General features: G+C 31.8%; 1 protein-coding gene across 1 annotated transcript in view; it reads left to right on the forward strand.

The window, feature by feature from the left end:
• Positions 1-9,084: 9,084 nt before the first annotated feature.
• The window catches only part of LOC148275383 (tyrosine-protein phosphatase non-receptor type 9-like), a gene marked incomplete at its 5' end in the record, with an annotated part of 128,166 nt that continues 117,041 nt past the window's right edge, over positions 9,085-20,209 (forward strand). Inside the window, 3 exons of the mRNA XM_088235778.1 lie at positions 9,085-9,345; positions 11,309-11,398; positions 13,552-13,692. Coding sequence (XP_088091904.1) covers positions 9,085-9,345; positions 11,309-11,398; positions 13,552-13,692 — 492 coding nt within the window. The remainder of the gene's footprint in view (positions 9,346-11,308; positions 11,399-13,551; positions 13,693-20,209) is intronic.

Consider the following 20,209-nt stretch of genomic DNA (forward strand, 5'->3'; position numbering starts at 1 on the left):
TCTTCGAGAAAATTAGCGTTGTGAATTCAAAATAAATTCACAATAGCAAATGCGAAGTACTTTCTTATCAGCATGGTAGAATAATCGATTTCTCTGTTCTTCGACCATCCATAAAATCTCTAGAAATTTCTAAATGATTATATAAATAGGAGTCCAAATAAAAGGAAGAAATCTGAAACAACTTCGTGAAAAATAATAAAGATTCTACGAAATAATTGTGAAATATTACTCCCAAAAGATCTCAACATTTTTTCACAAGGAGAGGAATTCTAAAATGGATTTTATTTTCAAATCGTAATTGCTTCATAGTAATTGTATTATGATTCATCGCTACACACACTAGCAGTACAAAGTTTTGTATAAGAATTACTGTTATTTTAGAATGTTGACACTGAGTTTTATCGAGTTTAAATATATTTTTAAAATACACAGTTACATTTTGTTTTTTCTTTTACTTGCCTTAATGGAATTAGCATTTTTAATAAAGAAATAAATTAGACATTTGTGGATGTGAAGTAATACATAATATTAGTAAAAACTCTCAACAATCGAATCTGGATAAAAATGAAAACATTCATGAGTATGCTTGTCAAACGATAAAAATTTTAGCACGATAGATCTTTTCAACGAAAGAAAATACTGTTTTAAAAAATATATCAAAACATCACAAGAGCATAATTTTTAGTTACTATTTCTTTATCGTTTTATTTATTAGTTTTCACTATGTTAGTATTAATTACATATATGTACGCGTATGTATGTATGTGCATTTGCGTATGCGTATATGTTCATGTGTGTATATATATATGCATGTTCATGTGTGTATATATATGCATGTTCATGTGTGTATGTATATGTATTCCTTTCCTTCAATTATCCTTTACCACTCCTTATCAATTTCCTTCTTTTCCTTCCCAGTATCTCCTTGTTTTGCCCATATTTATCTTATTTTAATACATAGTATATTAATTATTTATATAGTTTAAACTTTAAGCCGTCGTCGCTTTATTACAGTATTATTTAGTGAATACATATAATTGGATAGCAGGCCCTACTATGTATACATTTTATATAGTTTTTTTAAATATTAATTTAACCTGTGCATCTGTTTGTATTCGAAATAAATAAAATAAGTATGTATGTTGCATGTGTACATTTATTTACATTTTTATTTCTTTTTTCATTGTTTTATATTTACTTACTATTTCTTCCTCTTCTCTTCCTTCCCTATTTTCCCATCCCACTTCCTTTCACCCCTAGCGAACTGTACGTTTTTTATTTCTTTATAAATATTTTTGTTCCTATATGAAACCCGTAATCGGTCTTGTTATTTGTTGTTATTCTTTATATATTGTTTATAACTATGACTGTGCTGGTTTAAAAAAAAATGTACATATATGTATATAAATTTAAAAAACTTATCTTTGTTTTTCATTTAATTCAAAGGCCCTTCGCTAATTTATTTACATACCTTTGTTTTTATTATGAACAGAATATATTCATATTTATTTACCTGGCAATTGTTGACTACCCCTGTGTCCTCTTCCTCAGCCAGACATCCGTTCTCACAGGTATGCTAGTACACTCGACACACGCACACACGCACACACGCGGCCCATTCAAGTGTTCCGTATACCGGCACCGCGCGGTTTGTTTTTTCACTCCCGCGTCTTGACATTTCCTTCCTTTCTGGGAACTCCTCGGAACACATACACACAAATCTTCGTCTCATACCATACTAAAAATCTAATGTCGATACTCGAACACAATCGCACGACATCCTTCGCAACATGACATCCCTATTCCTTCAGTCTCGTTCCATTCGCCGTTTGAATTTGAACGAAGTAGCGAAATCCATTCGTTTTTGCGAATCAAAAACTGTTTTTCGGATACTTTTTGCAGCGGGAAATGTTCCGAAGCGCGAAATTTTAAACTAACGTATCCGTTCTTAATTCATCGATAGTGTCTTTTCGATGCGGTCTGCGGTTCTATTTTATTTTTCGCTATTATGAAGATTATTAAAAAAAATAATTAACTGTTAGCTATCAATAGTTTCATTCGTACATCCATGTTTATTACAATAATCGTACTTTTAAGTACATATTGGGCTAGGTAAAATAAAAGTATCTACACGGATTATCTCGAAGTATCCCGGTTTTTCATTGATATATATATATATATATATATATGTATACTCCAGACGCGGCATTAAGCACCCGACTTGTGTTCCTTTCTACATAGGTTCCGGAGCTTATCTTGTATTTGGTGGGACATAGTGTTTTTCCTTGTACACGCTAAACAAATGTGAAGCGTTGCGAACAGACATTTTTACTCAACTGCGCATTTTGCACGGCAGGGTTGTTTATAGTTTTTAGAACACGATTTCAAATTCGCGTTATATGAAGCGTCATCTCTATTTAATTACACCTATGTGGGTTTTTCCTTAAAATTCACAAAATATTTTTTAGTGTAATTTTCAAACGCGTAGGGTGAAATTTGACCACATATAAAAATATGACAATGGTATCGCATTTTTTTTTCCTTTTACCACCATAGAGACTAGCCTCTACTAAACCAGCCAAAAAGCCTTTTCTGTCAAACGACCAGCAAACAAACCATAACGCCGTTTCCCGGTAAAGGTTGACAGATAAGATAGAACGCCATACCCTCTCAGTCTTTGCATACATATCTCGTTTTATCTACGTTCATACATCTTCTCATTGCACGCGCGTCGATTATTCCGACTCTTGACATGTCCATCTTCAAATTTTAAATATATGTTAGATTTGGTCATGTCATGTCTTTCTCGGTGTTCCTCTATTTCTGCATCCATCAACATTCGCTTCGTAAATATGTTTAGCTGTCCTTCCGCTGTGGATTAAATATTGTAATTACGATATCCATGTTTTTAAATCATTAAAAAGTTTTTTCAAAATACCGGTAAAATTATGCATGTAATCTTTTCAGTAAAATTCAGTATTTTTCATACTTTTAGCAAACTACGAGTGACTATAAAGAAACATTAATTTTAAATCTACAAAGTGCCTGCTCAAATTTTAGTAAGACAAAGTTATAAGGTGTATGTAATGTATAATCTCGAAAGTATTATCCTGAATCATCAAAATTTCTTCAATAGTGTTTATTTTATAGGCAGCCATCGATGACGATGACTACTATTGTGGTTATTCTCTTTCAGACTGATGCTCAACTAAATAATCAATAAAATGTACAAACCTGTCAGAGAAATGATATAATATTATTTGCGGTAGCCATTTCACAACGCGCGACCGTTTGACGTTATGCTAGGAAATTACATTTTTTCTTCGTAAAACCGCGGGAAGTGAAACAATTTCATTCATCGAACCTCGATAACTTCTTGTCGTCAGAAACGATCGCTAAAAATTTCGTGACAATGCTCTTTACTAATTATATTATAATCGTTCAATATTTGTTTATTTATGTTTTGTGTTATTTCACTATGTATATAAATGTGTACATATATAATATTAAAATACTAAAATCGTAATTGGCATAATCTTATGGTATTGAAATCAATAGTTATTTATGGTCAATAAGCCTATTAACAATAAATTATATCGATGTATGTTTTTTCGTACATTTAACGCATGGGGAACAGAACAGCGTCCGTGTTACAATGAGTAGTTAAAATTTATTTTCAATTTTATCTTCAAAGTAAAATAAAGTTTTCAGTTTGAAAAATAAAATATGTTTTTTTTTCTTCTTAACATGTTCAATTACAGGTTACCTACAAAGATACTTTGAATTTTTATACAAATATACACACTTTCGTACGTAAATATCGATATTAGTTTATACCGTCTCAGTATATACCTACCGATATGTACTGATGAAGATAGCGTTCATAATCGCGGCCCTGGGTACGTATTCTGATGGAAAGTTAAAATGTATCTTCAATTTTATCTACAAAGTCATATTAAGTTTTCTGTGTGAAAAATAGAATATGTTTAATTTTTTTTTCTAAACATGTTCAATTACCGATTCCCGACGAAGATACTTTGAATTTTCATACAAATATACACACTTTCGTACGTAAATATCGATATTAGTTTATACCGTCTCAGTATATACCTACTGATGAAGATAGCCGTTCATAATCGCGGCCCTGGGCCCCGATTACAATGGGAAGTTGACATTTATCTTCAATTTTATTTTCAAAGTAAAATTATGTTTTCTGTGTGGAAAACAGAATATGCATACATTTTTTTCTTCTTAACATATTCAATTAATACTTTAAATGTTCATGCTCATTTTCGCACACCAACATCGGTTTTTCTTTATTGTGAGTCCAAGATAACTCTGTTACCTTCCCATTGTAATCGGGGCCCTGGGCCCTAGTGAGGTGGCACGATTCGCATCCATAGAGAATAGGTGTTATGCCAGCGTTATATAGGCGGAATTTAGTTTTCACTGAGTAAATATCCGATCTCCAGACAGCCTTCTTACTGTTAAATGTGGCGCCTGCTACTCCTAGCCGCACTCCCAGTTATTTTTAAAAGCTGCCGTTTTCTGTAACATACTCCCAGGTATTTGAAAATCTCGAACCTTTCGATGAGTCAGGGGATTTTGAATTAGTTTTTGGATTTTGCAAATTTAAAAAATCGAAATCGATATTAAAGCTATATATTTACTTTGCGTAAATTATTTAAGTGATTTTACACAAACTAAACGCTTAGTTATATGTATTATTTGACGTTGAAAGTCAGTGCTTCAAATATTAATTTTATTTGCTATTCAATTTGAATTCTTTCATCTGTTATTCTCGTCAGATATTGTGCCGAGCCAAACTAGGCCTTAGGAAGTTTCTCTGAAGTCCCTAGGAGTGTGATGGCAATCATACATTACAGTTCTTGGAACACCAGCCCTATACTAATCACCGATCACGTATAATGTGACCGAGTCAAGGTTTTTGCAGAAAGAATGCGGTGCTGATGATGATATTAATTCCTTATAATCAAAACTATTCCGAAAAATATACTTTCTGAGAATTGTTTTCCGTTAAACAACTATTTGTGGAATTACGGACGCTGATCTAAATAAATAACGAAAATCTAAATGTTACCGGCGCCGTCGTTTCCAATATTATATTGACTTCCTTATTGAAATTAAATTGTCAAATGCGATATAGTTTTTTTTTCTTATATAGGTTTACAGAACACGTGAATTATAATAGAACAAAATATAATAACACAATATAAATATTTCTGTTAAAACCAAAAAGTAACATATTTTGCTAGCAATTTAGCTAAATAAATCAAGTACATCTCTTTCCATGACCCATTTTTTAGCATATTTTTTTTAAAGGTGTGATTGGTTTGTCTTTTCATGTCTCTCACGTTATTAGTAAATACATTGTATAGTCCAGGAGTGAAGAAGATGACATGTCTCTGTTTAGTCTAGAGAGGGGTACTTTGATTTAAGGTTAAGCCTGTGGTTCGATTTTGATTAGTCATAAATAAGTTTTTTGCGTGTATATAAATGTTTAAATTGTGTACGCAATACACTCTTCTTATATCCATTATTTAGGTTTTTTGTTGGAAGATTAAGTAGTGGGGTTTTTATGCATGATTTCAGCAACCCATGGCTTAAATTAAAAAAAAAAAATTTACTTATTATATTTTTTGTATTGTAAAATGTCCCTTAGTCTACGGACCTTTAATCAATATGAGTGTTATGACATGGAATATGAATGAAATTATTGATTGCCCAAGCAATTTGATAAATTTTGTGTACGAATAGTTTTGATTAATCGACTGAAAAATGCTTCCTATTGTTTTTATTGTTTAAATGCAATTATTAATTACTAATAAATTACATATTTTTCAATTCAGCAAATTCGTCAATTTTTAAAATAGTGTTTTTTGTATTTCTAATGTTTGGTTCAAAATACAAGAACATGTCAATTTGGAAAAGGATACTAATTTTTATCAGGGTGAGATACGTGTAATTGTAAATGTAATATTTAGTCATCACTGTTAAAATAAAATATGATAAGATTCATCAGTTAATTAAACATTGATAAAGAAGCTTGTGCAGCTTTGAAACTGGTTTGTAGAAAAATTAAGTGGTTAAAGTCTGTTGGTTGATTTCTTCCTTAGGGAGTTATTTCGATTTAAATTTGTTGCATCAGAGAGGGAAAACATTTTTGAGAAGGGAATATGGCGCTTAGAAATGCGGGGTGCCGAGACAATTGAAGACTGCAGTCTAGAGAGTACGACATGGTGGTTACGAACCTCAGTTATGAGTGACCGACTAGAAAGGGACGAACTATGGGCCTGCTGCACCAAAAAAAGTTAAACTAACCACAAGGATTAATGATACTGTTACTTTTTTTTGTATTCGTCGAAACGGGCACAATGGATTATTTTGGCTTCCTTTTTTCATGCACTCCGTTTTGTTTACTTTGACGAAAACGCAACCATTATTTTACTTATTGATTAATTGTTTTTTGTATTTATTTTGTAGAACTCCATATTTAAACTTAAATTATTAGAAGTCAAACACTGATTTGAGTCTACTGAACGCTTAATTTTGTTTTTACATATATAAAAAATATAAAAACAAAAATTTCGTGACAATTATTTTACTTGACTTTTTTTGGTAAAACCGGGCCTAAGTGTAGGGTACTGAGGAATAAAACTTACATCCATTTACAGGTGTTAAAGAGTACAGGGTCCCGATTATAATGGGAATTTAACATTTATCTTAAATTTTATCTACAAAGTAAAATTAAGTTTTCTGCATGAAAAGCAGAATATGCATTCAATTTTTTCTTCTAAACGTGTTCAATTATAGGTTACCGACGAAGATACTTTAAATGTTTGTGCAAATATACTAATTTTAGCCCACAACTATCGGATTTTCTTTATAGACAGTCGAATATAACTCTGTTAACTTCCCATTGTAATCGGGGCCCTGGGCTGCTATTCCAAACGCTCTCGCGGCCGTAGAAAAAACTTTTATTGAGCGTATTTACTTACAAAATACGCGCTATAAAATGTTTTCTATGGCCGCGAGAGCGTTCGGAATAGCACCCCTAGGAGACTCACCACACTGTCTTTTTCACTCTTTGTCACCACATTATTTTTTAAATATATCTAATGAGCAATAGATAAGTTCACGTATTATTTAACACGTTACTACTTATAAGTCGGGGTGTACGTTCAAGCCGCACGGAAGGAATGCGGTAGTCTGTTGTGGCGTTGTCCGGTTGAGTTTAGATAAAAATCAGCTGGTCAGTATTCACGAATATAATCATATTCTTTCATATCGGGGCGCCAATTTTTATCGAAACTCAACCGGGGAGCGTCAAAACACATTACCGCATTCCTTCCGTGCGCTTTGAACGTAGACCCCGTCTATATCTAGGTGAGCAGACTGCTCGTGCTGAAAAAGGGAGTTCGTTTCACCTTTTTATATTTTACATTATCAAACATAGGTTCGATGGTTCGGTCATGTGGAGCGAATGAATGATGAAAGAACGGCTAAAAAGATTTATGATGCGAATGTGTCTGGTTGTAGAAGTCGAGGAAGGCCGAGAAAGACATGGCATGATCAAGTACAACAAATTCTTGAAAGTGGTCATGTGAAAAGTCGGAATAATCGACGTGCGTGCATGAGAAGATGTATGAATGTGAAGGAAGCAAAGGAAGTGTGCCAGGACAGAGTGGTGTGGCGTTCTATCCTCTCTGCCTACCCCTCCGGGGAAATGGCGTGATGGTTAGTTAGTTAGTTAGTTAAACATAGGTATAGTAAAAATATATCTGTTTCGTCTTAAATTTTTTAAGGAGAAAATTAATTGAAAATTGAATTAATATGCTTTTTCCGTTTTCTTAAAAGTATTTTTTTTAATGATTTAAATTTTTTCGAAAGCTTTAAAAAAAAAATTTTGCCTGTCAAATCAAAAATCATTCTTCTCTCTTTTCTCTAGCCGACTTCAAAAAACGCCTGAACCATTACTATGTATCCTTGGAATCCTGAACTCTCTGTATTTTATTGTTTTTAAAATATGTATTTTTATCCCTTTTCTTTCCTTTGTTCCTCTTTCTCTCTCCTTCCAAACTCATTATCCGATTCCACATTCCTTATCCTTTAATATTTTTTTTTTTTATGTATGTATCTTTTGATATATATTTTCATTTTTTAGTACATATTTTTGACCAACTCTTCTTTTGATGTTTTTTTATTTAGCTGGAAAATATTGCTTTTCGCAAAGTCCGCCAAAGTACTTATTCTTTGTACTTGAAGATTTATTTCAATCCTACTTCCTGCATTCATCCTCCACTACTCCTCCATCAATTTCTTTCCTTTGCTTCCCACTATCTCCTTGTTTTGTATATATTTGTCTTATTCTTTTATTCTATTATTTCTTTTAATTTATAGTACCTATATTTATTTTTTTATATGGTTTACACCGCCGTTGCTTTATTTTAGTATAATTAAGTAAATAAAAGTTATTGGATGGCAGGTCCTATTATTTTTATGTACACATTTTTTATAGATTTCTATTTATTTATTTTTATTTGGGAAAAAAACAACAGTTCTTACATTCATTGTATACAGAAAATAAGAATACATATATATAAACGAAAATTGTGAAAACAGTCAATATAAATTTTCCACAGTGGTGTAAGCTATTAATTAAGTACATTATCGGTATAAAAAAAATCAAATTAACAATTAAGAAATGCTAGGCACTTTGAAGTTGTAAATACATTTATTTAAATACAGTAATAAAAATAAAGTAAATATAAACAAAATATATTTAAATTTAAAGAATAAGAAATGAAAAGAAAAATAAAATATATATATTTATAATCATTTAACCTGTACATCTGTTATTCTAAATAATATGATATATAGTTATTTATTAGGTATTTTAAAAACATTATTTTACAAGTGGTTTCAATAAAAATGAAGGACAGGAAAAGCGTGCGAAAACGCTATCCCTATCCTCGTCTTCCTCGTTGTCCGTCCCGATTTATTTGACTACAGAAAGCCCAGCTCAACTCTCGCTCTAAAATGTAATATTTCCTCCTATTCCAGGCCACCCTCCGCTTCATAGAGATAGCCAACGCGCGGCGCGCAGAGGCCGCGCGCGACGGGGGCGGCGGCGCGCCGGACGAGGGCGAGGCGGACCGCGCGGTGGCCGTGCGCTTCCTGCTGGCGCGCAAGTGGGACGTGGCGCGCGCGCTCGCGCTGCTGCGCCAGCACGCGGACACGCGCGCGCGCGAGGGGCTCAGCGGGCTGGACGCGCGCGTCGAGCCGCTGCGCGCGGAGCTGGCCACCGGCAAGTTTACCATACTCGTGAGTTGAAATCATCACATTTTATTTTACTACTTACTTTGATTTATTCATTTTATTTAGTAAAAGAAAACAACAGCCATTACAACAAAAAAAAAATATTTACAAATAAACCAAAATTATAGGCCAATTATAGTTTTCTATACATTACTAAATACAATGTCAAAAAAAATAAGAAAAAAAGCGTACATTGAAATAGCCGCTCCGCATTATTCCACACGTAAAAAATAAATAAAATATTACAATAGTAATGAAATAATAAAAAAAAAATAAAAAAAGTTTTTTGTTTCTCGGACTTAAAAATCCTTTCGCTGGCGGATCCATACAGAGTAATACGTAGCAAAGTGTTCCAAAAAATCAAATATTAGGTAGGTACAGTTAGATTAAATTATAATTATTATTTTTAATAAAAAAAATAACTAATTATTATAATATCTCTATCCGCATCCGATGGTGCATAAACACTTAGTGTATCTCGATGATTTATTTCAAATGTATAGTCAGGCCTGCCATCCAATTATATGTATTCACTAATTTTAATAAAACAAAAAGACGGTTTAAACAACATAAAATGATAAGAAGTTGTAACTGTGTTTATGATATAAATTAAAATAAAAGGAAAAGGGACAAAACAAGGAGATAGTGTCAAGGAAAAGGATGGAAAATGATGAGGAGTGGTAGAGGATGAAAAATGAAAGTAAGAGTGTAGAATTGCATTTGATTTGGTGACATAAAAGGTACATAAATTAATTACACATAGACAAATGTTTCATTTTAGAGTGTCATTATTTTTAATTTTTTATGTTTATGGTAAAATAATAAAAATTATAGAAAGACAATTGGTTTCAAATTAGAAAGTTTAGTAACTACAATAGTAAAATGTCCAGTTTATTCTTTCGAAATAAAATAACAAAACATATCAACAGAATGAATGAAACTGTAACTGCATGGAAAATTATGCAAATTTATAACAAATGTAACCTTCAGCACATTGCATCACTTTACACAAAATTAAGCACAACCATTATTATTTCTAATGAATCATTCTGTTAACAATGGATTCACTATTCATTATATTGTAACAAGCATGGCAAAACAGAATTTTGTATTATTTACTCTATTTACTTCATAAAAATTTTACATTTTCCAGAAACATGTCTTACATAAACGAACCGTACTGATAGCCTTTTTCTGGGTAATTATGTCATACTCCAATAGCGCATTTGCTGATGCTTCAGATCGCATTGCGACGTTCAATAACGGACTGATATGATATTATTCGAAATTTGATTATTCAATTTTACTAATGATTTTGGCTTACTGAGATATAATGATGTTTTTTTTTGCTCGGTGTTGAATGCTCCAACCGCTACACTAGGAGGCAAACTTATCTTCAATAGATAGCCTTTTTGAGATTTTTTTTCTAAGAACCCACACATAGAACTGTTTATTCTGCGCCTGAACGCAAAATAACTCAAACATTATAAAAATGATTTATTCAGCCCGGATGATTTTTGTTTTTTTTTAAAGAAAAAATAAATATTAGCGTTCTTATAATTTACCCAAATATTTAAATTTTTCCCGCCATTTTCAACGAGTTGTAAATAACTCACTATTAGAAAATGAAAATCAAGGTGGGGTGGAGTGGGGTTCGAACCTCGGACCTCTGATCCGTGAGTCCGTAACACTAGCCACTGGACCACAACCCGATATATTGATGCTGAAATGTGGTCCAATGTAGTGAAAAAAGCTATTAACATTTTTTTTATCGTATCCTCACCTGGTCGTGCACTGGGCACTGCAATAAATCATTAATGGTATATCATAATCATAACTGATCATTAATTTGCTACATTTAGGCAAGATAATCCTTTCCGTGCTTCACGTCCCCGAGGAATTTCAGAATAGTTTAAAATATTATGAATGATTATTACATTAAATGTACAGCCATTTTTTTCTCTTTTAGCCTAGCAGAGATTCGATGGGAGCCGCTATAGCAGTTTTTACTGCGTACCTTCATAACCCACAGAACTCAACCCATCAAACCACATTACAGGTATGATCTTTTAAATTTTTTTAAACTTAACAATTGGCCAGGAAGCCCAATCAATTACTATGGAAATTACAAGGCAGAACACCTTGACTTGAGATAATCACATTCCTATTTTTATGTTCTTTCCCGGAATCGAACCCGGAACTTTACGTGCATGAGTCGAATGTCTTAGCCATTGCACTACGAAGGCCCCCCAGTTATATTTTAATTTGATTCCTGAAATGGTAGTCCAATGTTTACCTCTTGACTGTAAGCAGAACACTTTTTTTAGAATTAAATTATTTATTGACAATTCTTGATGGAATTCCATTGTTATGATGTAATAACTTATATTTACATATAAGTTATTAATTTACAAATACTTGCTACACTTCCACTTAAAGACCAGTCTGAAGATGCCCTTTAGAGGGTGAAATCGCTAATTGGTCAAAAAAATAAGTGTAAGTGTACCAAGTATTTTTAAATTATTAACTTATATGTAAATATAAGTTATTACATCATTACTTTTTTAAGACTTAATATTTTTTTTTTTAATATTTGCATTCTTATGATTTACGCTAATATAAATTTTTTAGGGGTATTTTCAACGAGTTGTAAATAACTCACCATTAGAAAATTGGAATCCAGTTGTGATAGAGTGGGGTTTTAACCTCGGACCTCTGATCCGCGAGTCTGCAACTCTAGCCACGGGACCACAACCCGATTGACATCCATGCATAAATAACAGAGAACAAATGCGATCCTTGACTGTCCATATAAAGTATACAATTATTATTGTTATTATTAATTGAAGTATTGACATATGCCATGAATGAATTTTCGTTTATCTAATCGGTCAATGTTCACTGTATCATGTCAAATAAAGATTTTATTTAGTTTACTCAGTACTGACCATTGAAAGATCTCATGGTCACAATTTTTTTTTCCAACATAATGTGGGTGTTTTAAATATTATAAAAAATGTATTACTTTGTAGGAATGAATCACCTCTCACAACAATATGTACTTACTATAAAAAGTACACCCACATGCTATATGTATGTAAAATGTGTCCTTGGGTCAATGACATTCTAATAAAAAAATAATGATAGATGATAAATTTTGTCTACATTTGTGAAAGATGTCAAATTACTTGGTATAAAAATATTTATGTGACAATAGGAACAACAATTTTTTAGTCATTTCAGAACGTTTGTAAAATTCTCGTAATGATTAAAACTCTCTTTTCATCATAAAATATAAAGAACTTATAATATTAAAAATCAAAAACTGATTTCAGTCTACTGAACACTTTATTTTATTTTAACAAATATAAAAAAAATATAAACAAAAATTTCGTGACAATTGTGTCGTGACAAAAAAAACGACATTCGTTTGAAAATGCCCTAACAAGGCGAAACAATTGTCACGAAATTTTTGTTTTTATATTTTTTATATTTGTTAAAATAAAATAAAGTGTTCAGTAGACTCAAATTAGTGTTTGATTTCTAATATTATATGTTTAAAAATGGAGTTCTACAAAATAAACACCAAATCAATCAATAAAATAGAAAGCCTCAAAAATCATTGATAATTTAATTTCATTGCAATTTTAACTGTATTGAAATTTTATTTTTAACCGGAAAATTCCTAGCTGCTTTAAATATGTATAGGCAATTCAAAGTATCGAAAACCCAAGTACAGTAGAACCTCTGTATTTCTCTGATAATCAGCGCATTTTTTTTTCTGTTGTGTTTTTATTAGTATTTATCGTCACTCCCGCTGCTGCGGCCGGAGGCACTTGCCCCATGATGAGAATTAAAATTACTATTGTCTGTTCTTAATAGTTACCTTTCTCCTTTTCCACCTCTACCACTATCTATATCTATTTAGTAGGATAAAGTGTAAACAAAAAATTGACAATTTTTAAAATTTGAATTCGATTTGGAAACGGATTTAATTTCAGATTTCAGTTAGTTGGAATATTCTGTTTAAATTGGTCATAAGCTATATTTTGTCTTAATATTAATACCAAACGACTCAGATCTTGTGTAACAAATCCTGTCCTGACCCTGATCGGCCTCTGTATAATAATTTACGGAAGACGACTAAAAAACTATTATATGAAATTTCTCCAAGGGATCTTTATATGTTAATGCTCAAAATATTTTTCTTAGGGAGTAGTGTACCAACTAGATGTGGCCCTCCAATCGATAGAGACCCAGAGAGCGGGATTGGTGTTCATCTACGATATGTCGGAGTCCAAATATTCCAACTTTGATTATGACCTGTCCCAGAAGATCCTGATGCTTCTTAAGGTAGGAGATTTATACATATATTAATCCATAAATAACCAGCTATTTTACAATGCCAGGGATATACTGATAACCTTTCACAGTTTTCTGCATATTTTTTCTATATCATAAGCTGTCTCTTTCCGATTCATTACGTTTTCACTCATAATGTTATTCTGCGTGATCTTTACAGTCTACATTACATAACCCGTTATGTAATACTGACCACAATTTATTGTTAAATGAACAAATAATTATTATATGTTTTTATTTTTACTCATGCAACTAACAACACTGAAAACTGCCATAATGAAAAGCTTCAGCCCTACAGGAAATTGGATAAAAAAAATCTTTTCTTATGCATTTTCTTAATGTTTTTTTAGTAAAAATTAGAGCATTAAATAATAGTAAAATTAAAGTTTCTTGAAAATGTTAAAAAAAAAATTCAATAAGGAAGAACTACTTTGAACTATGTCACTAGTTCATATAAATCAACCAATGATAGAAGAGTTGCGGACGATTTCCGATTTACCTACTGTCTACGGACCAATCAGCAGAACTGACCGATAAGAAGCGAAGAGAACTGGAGACATCACGCGCGGAGTAATTTCAAAAAAAAAAAGAAAATAATCCAAACATTAAAATATCATAGATGATAATACGATACAAAAAAATTATAAAATATGGTTTTTGGCTTTGTTTAATAGTCTATTAACAAATTTAGATGTTTAAAATAACCACGGAACTTCCTCATTATTACTTAACAATTTTATCTTTGTTTTGTTTTCGTGAAACAATGTATAGTTCATAAATATATCTTTCAAATAAATATTTTTTTGTTACTGTTCTAAAATATAGGATGTTTAGTCTTATGTCAAGAGTTGCGTATGTGGACTGAATTCTATTAAATAAAATACTCTTATTGGTAAATGAGGTGGTTCAAACAAAATCGAAACCATTTTATTTTTGCTGACCCACTTAGCTATTCAATGTCAATTACGATGAATAAAGAAATGTCATGTTGTCCTGTTATAGCCAAATGACGATTGTTGTTTATATCCTACTGATACATTATTTATTAATATATATTTACTATAAACTTATTCTAATTCAAAACCAGGTCGTAGCTTATGAAAATTAATCTCTTTGTAATTTTTTTATTCACTTTTTATTTATTTACTCATACAAAGATATATCTTTATATATATAATTCCTCCGTACGTGTGATGGCACCGTACTCCCCCTAAACGCCTTAACCGATTTACGTGCGGTTTTCAGAAAAATACAGATCTTTGTGCTGTGCGTGTTCGTAGATATTAAAATATTTAATCGAATAGTTAGGAGCATAAATCTTTTATTCATCGATTTACCAGGGTGGGTTGCATTCGAGGAGAATGCATTTGCAGAAAAATGGAAAGATGTTGTTATTTGTGTATAAAAAATGATTGTTTTTTAATGTTTACAAACAGCATTTGTTTTTTGTGGATCTCAATCAGATTCTTTCCTTATAATTTCTACCCATTTATTTCTTTTTATTGGATTTTTGGTAACACTAAAATAATATTAAATTCAATACATTTTTAAAAATCGTATTCTTACATAAGTACACCACTTTGTCGGTGAGACGACCGGAGTTTGACGTTTGCAAAAAGAATGCCATATTTGGAAAAAAAAAAAAATTATCTTTTGGAATTCAACCATAAACAAGTACCTACTTTAATTCAATATTTTTTGAATATCAACAATTTTTAGTTTTGGAATTTGATCACAAACAAATACCTAGATGAAAAATATTTTTCCAAGATGATAGCAGGCAAGCCAACGTTCGGGCAGGACAACGTCTGTCGGGTCTGCTAGTATGTAATATATATTTTTTTTTAAATAACATATCCCTTACTCTATGAGGCCAAGAGCCCTGTGTTGAGTTAGGATACAACATAATGGAAAGTGGAAACATGCATATTATCAAAGAATACCAAATATAAAAAAAAATGCATAAACATAAATTTCAATAAACTTATGTACAACAAACTTAATAGTATATAAATCTATGCAATGACTTGCAGCAGTCTTCTGCAGCGGTCTTTTCGCTTAGACAAAATTCAAGCATTTACACTTCCTAATGTTCCTCTGAGAACCTAATATTTTCATCCAGAACATTGAACACTCTCGGGGCCACAAAATATATAATTCTCTGGGCGGAAGTCGTACTTGTTTTTGATATTAAATAATTCAAATTACAGGAAAACCTCATACGAACATTCTTCTGGGATCTCCTCTTGTAACCGCATGACCAGAAATGTGTCAATAGCCCTTTTAAAAAAAATGTCTTATATTCAGTGCCTTCATAAATCGAAACAATTCTGATGTGGGAAAGTTGAAGGACATCGAAGCATCACTTTAAATGTTTAATTTTGTACATCTCTTGTTCATGGTACTATTACGTTAAGAAAAAAAATTCACGTAAAGTACTAATAATTATTTTTAAATACATGTATGGTCATTATCAATTAATTTAAAATCACCCGCCATTAAATTACATTTTCTTTTTAAAAGTTTCCTCGTTCCCTTCACAGATGGCAGCGTGAAAATACTTTCATTTCACGACCATAGATGGCAGTAGTATTGTGAAGCTCTGTTCTTTGCCGCCTTTTCTAACTTTCCTGAAAATACATATTTAAAGTGTATTGTATATAAATCGTTATGATCGTAAAACAACGACGCATGTGGATTTTTTTCAACTTTCCATGAGATCAGTTTAAAAAGCGATAAGCACCAAAGTACATCATTTGATGCTTGGGTTAGTTAAGTTTATATTTTTTCAATCTTGGATATAAAGCCTTTACATTAACTTTTCAAAATTCAAAGGATAAACGAAAGTCAATGTCGAATTTTTCGCACATCCGTCGTCGTTCTAAGATCGCGGCGAAATGTACGCATCGGCGCTTGCTTAAAATAATGTATGGTAATGTTTTTAAATAGGTCACGGCTTTATTACGCCTTGGAATACAATATTTTTCTTTTGTTTATTATCGCGTCGCCTGGAGAAGTAAATGTTTTCCAAGCTTTTCGCCCGAAGTGTTGGCTCATTTCTAAGAGGGCGTTATTTGTGTACATCTGTGTTCTATTTCGCAAATTCACATAAATATAATTATAAAATAATAATCAAATTATTAACTACGTATTGTATGTCTTCAAGCGGGATCAATTTCTCATAAAAATATTTTTTTATTTCTGATTGTTGAAAGTTCCCGAATAAATAACACCCTACAACAAAACACGTACGACTTTTGCTCAAATAAATTTCTCTCTCGTGGCCCGAGAGTGTTTAATGTTTTGGATGAAAATATTAAGTTCTCCAAAACGAAAGCCATTTTCAGAAGAAGTGTACAAGTTTGGATTTCGTCTAAGGGAAGAGACCGTTGCAGGAGACTGCTGCGGGACATTGCGTCGATTTACACACTATTTAAACGCGTTGTCCAAATGTTTATTAAAATTTATGTCTATGTAATATTTTTTATTTTTAGTACTCTTTAATAATATGCATGCTTCCATTTTCCATTATGTTGTATCCCAACTCAAGAAAGTGCTCTTGGCCTCATAGAGTTAGGGATACGTTTTTTTTTTGTAATATAGATACATATATTTGAATGAATGAATACATAAAATAATAAATTTACGTTTAGACAGGCGCAGTTGGTTAGACGACCGACTGTGAAACTGGCGTCGCTAGTTTGATTCCCGCCAGTTGCAAGAAAAAATCCATGAAAGATTTTTTTCTCAATTGGTCTGGGTGTTGTGGTGAATTTTTCATTACCTCCTTCCATTTCCCCTCTTTCCCAACTGCTGACAAGCCTCTAAAATAGAAGCTTAGCGGGTTATTCCTTTAAAAAAAATTCATTTAAATATCACACGAAAAAATATCTTAATATTTTTTGTTTCTTTTCCTTCATCATCCCTATCTGCACCTACTGGTGCATAGGGCGCTACATTGGCACTCAAACTGCAGGGTATTTAGATACTTTTTGTTACATGGAAGGTAAAGTGGTCAGTCTTACGTCTAGGAACATTGAAATATTGCAGTGTTTAACCACGTTTAACACCAATAGTTTACTTTCACCCTGCCAGGAATTGAACCTAGGACCTCAAATGTGATAGGCGATTGCGAAAATATTTCGTAAATGTATGAAGAAATACATAAAAATGAACTACGTCACAAGTTCTTCCGAATCAACCGACGATGGAGTGTTATGTTAGATTTCCGGTTTCCGGAAAGCCAACTCGCCAATCAGCCGAACTCTCCCTGTTAAGTCATTTCAAAATGACGAAACCACTGAAAAAATAAATTGGTTTGTTTGAAAGTCTATAAACAAATTTTTAAAAATAAAAAAACACCGAACTTCCTCATTTAAAGATTGAGAGTAGACGTCAAGTCAAAAACGCTCATCCAGTGCATTTGACCTAAACAGGGTCGATATTTTTGGTTTCAAGCCTTCAAAATCGAATGTCAAGTAAACGAAAATGAACCTTTTCGATTCGCCTTCACCTGTTCACGTTCAATCGATTGAATAAAGCTCTCTCTTTTGTTGGTGTTAACATAAGTTGTGTCCGTTTTTTTCCTAATTAAGAGAACAAGATGTCACAACAACAACAAAAAAATGCGTGGGAAATTTTTATTTTATTTAACGATAATAAAAAAACAACTCCATGAGAAAAATATTATATATATAACATTCTAAAACGAGACAAGGACAGACGAGAGTAATAAACCAGGTACTGAAATTGTACAATAAACTTCCAGACAAAACTAAACAAAAGACTCAGACACTTTGCAAAAGATCTCAAAAATATTATCATTAACATTAGAATATGTTTTTTTTAAAACCATTTTTTTTTCTACTACTGGTTTAGAAGCTTCTTTATAAAGGTATAATTAACTTATGAATTATATAATATTTTATTTTAACTGTTTACTGAATATTACATCGAACCTATGCAAAACATTAAAACCTGTCAGTAGAAAACATAAAAAATGAGTTTTTTTTTTTTTTTTAAAAAACAAAGCTGTTTTTTTTTTTTAAACTTATTTTATTATAATGAATAACCATAAAGTTAGTGCTTCAAAGATAAAGTTTATTATTAAATAAATAAAACCACTTTGTTTTTAATCACTATTTTTTTTTCACCTACTGGTTTCAAAGCTAAACAAGCTTCTTTGTCAAGGTATATTTAACCTTTTATTTTATTTTGCTCAAATAATCAGCTTCATTATAATATGAAATCGTTGTTTACAATAAATAAAAATCAACTGTTAAAGTAAAAAAACATAACTGTTTTCCAGAAAATTTGTATATATGTAATTCTTAGTATGTTTGATTGAAAATAGATGTTAGATTAAATATTCATTTGACAGAAACGTCTTTTCAAATAATCCCATTTATTCACATTTCTGAGAACTACGCGATGTTTTGTATCTCCGGATGAGAGAATTCAACATTTGATACTATAACGTATGTACTCTCAATTCCAATAAATTCATCTCTTGTGAAATAAATAATTTTTAATGTTGTTTTCGCGAAACACTCGAGTTAGCGATATTCAAAAATATTTTTCGAATTGTGCCAAACGTTTCTTACGAAAACAGTTCGTAATGAATGGGATTGTGGCGAATATCTTTATTAGTATCTAAATTTATTGCAACAGAGAGGGAAAACGTTTTTGATAAGGAAATATGGAATTCTACGCATTTACAGGGCTTATGATCTTACTTTGGTTAGTTTAAGTGGCTGCTGTGTAACATTCACCATTCTACTTATGTTCAAACATCCACATTTCATCAAATCTTCCATCCGTTAACTTTTGTGCAATAAAAGCTGGAACCTGTATGAAACGTCTTAATGAAATCCAGCCTGTCTACTTACATTTGGACATGCTCAAAACTCTCATAAACAATAAAAATATTTGGTTTAAAAAACTTTATAACTTATCGCAATAGGGTGTAGGCTGATTGCTATCGAAATGCGATCTCTCGGGCGAATGTGTGGTTAAACTATGTACGATATCTGCACAAAAGTCGAGATCCATTCATTATGTAAGGCTAAGATAAGTATAAGCATTAGCGAAAAAATCAAGAAGAGGTCACGCGTTGGTCTGGACATGTAGAGCGAATGGACAGCGAAAAAACTGCTAAAAGATTGACTATGCGAATGTTGATGGATGCAGAAATCGAGAAAGACCGGGACAGACATGTCATGACAAAATCTAACAAATATATTGAGTTTTTATACTGACATTTCTTGGTGGAACTGCATTTTAATTATAATAATAAAAATACCTATATAGTTTTAACCACTTTTATTTATAATTTTTTTATAAATGTTTTACCAGTGACCGGGTTTCGTCGTGACCGACATCGTCAGACTGGTCTGACCAGTTTGACGATGTCGGTCACGACGAAATCCGGTCACTGGTAAAAAAATTATAAATAAAAGTGAAATAAAACTATATACGTATTTTTATTATTATGATCTAACAAATACTT

This window comes from Micrasema longulum, unplaced genomic scaffold (genome assembly GCF_059751315.1).
Source record: "Micrasema longulum isolate JH-2025_06_02 unplaced genomic scaffold, ASM5975131v1 h1tg001435l, whole genome shotgun sequence".
NCBI lineage: Eukaryota > Metazoa > Arthropoda > Insecta > Trichoptera > Brachycentridae > Micrasema > Micrasema longulum.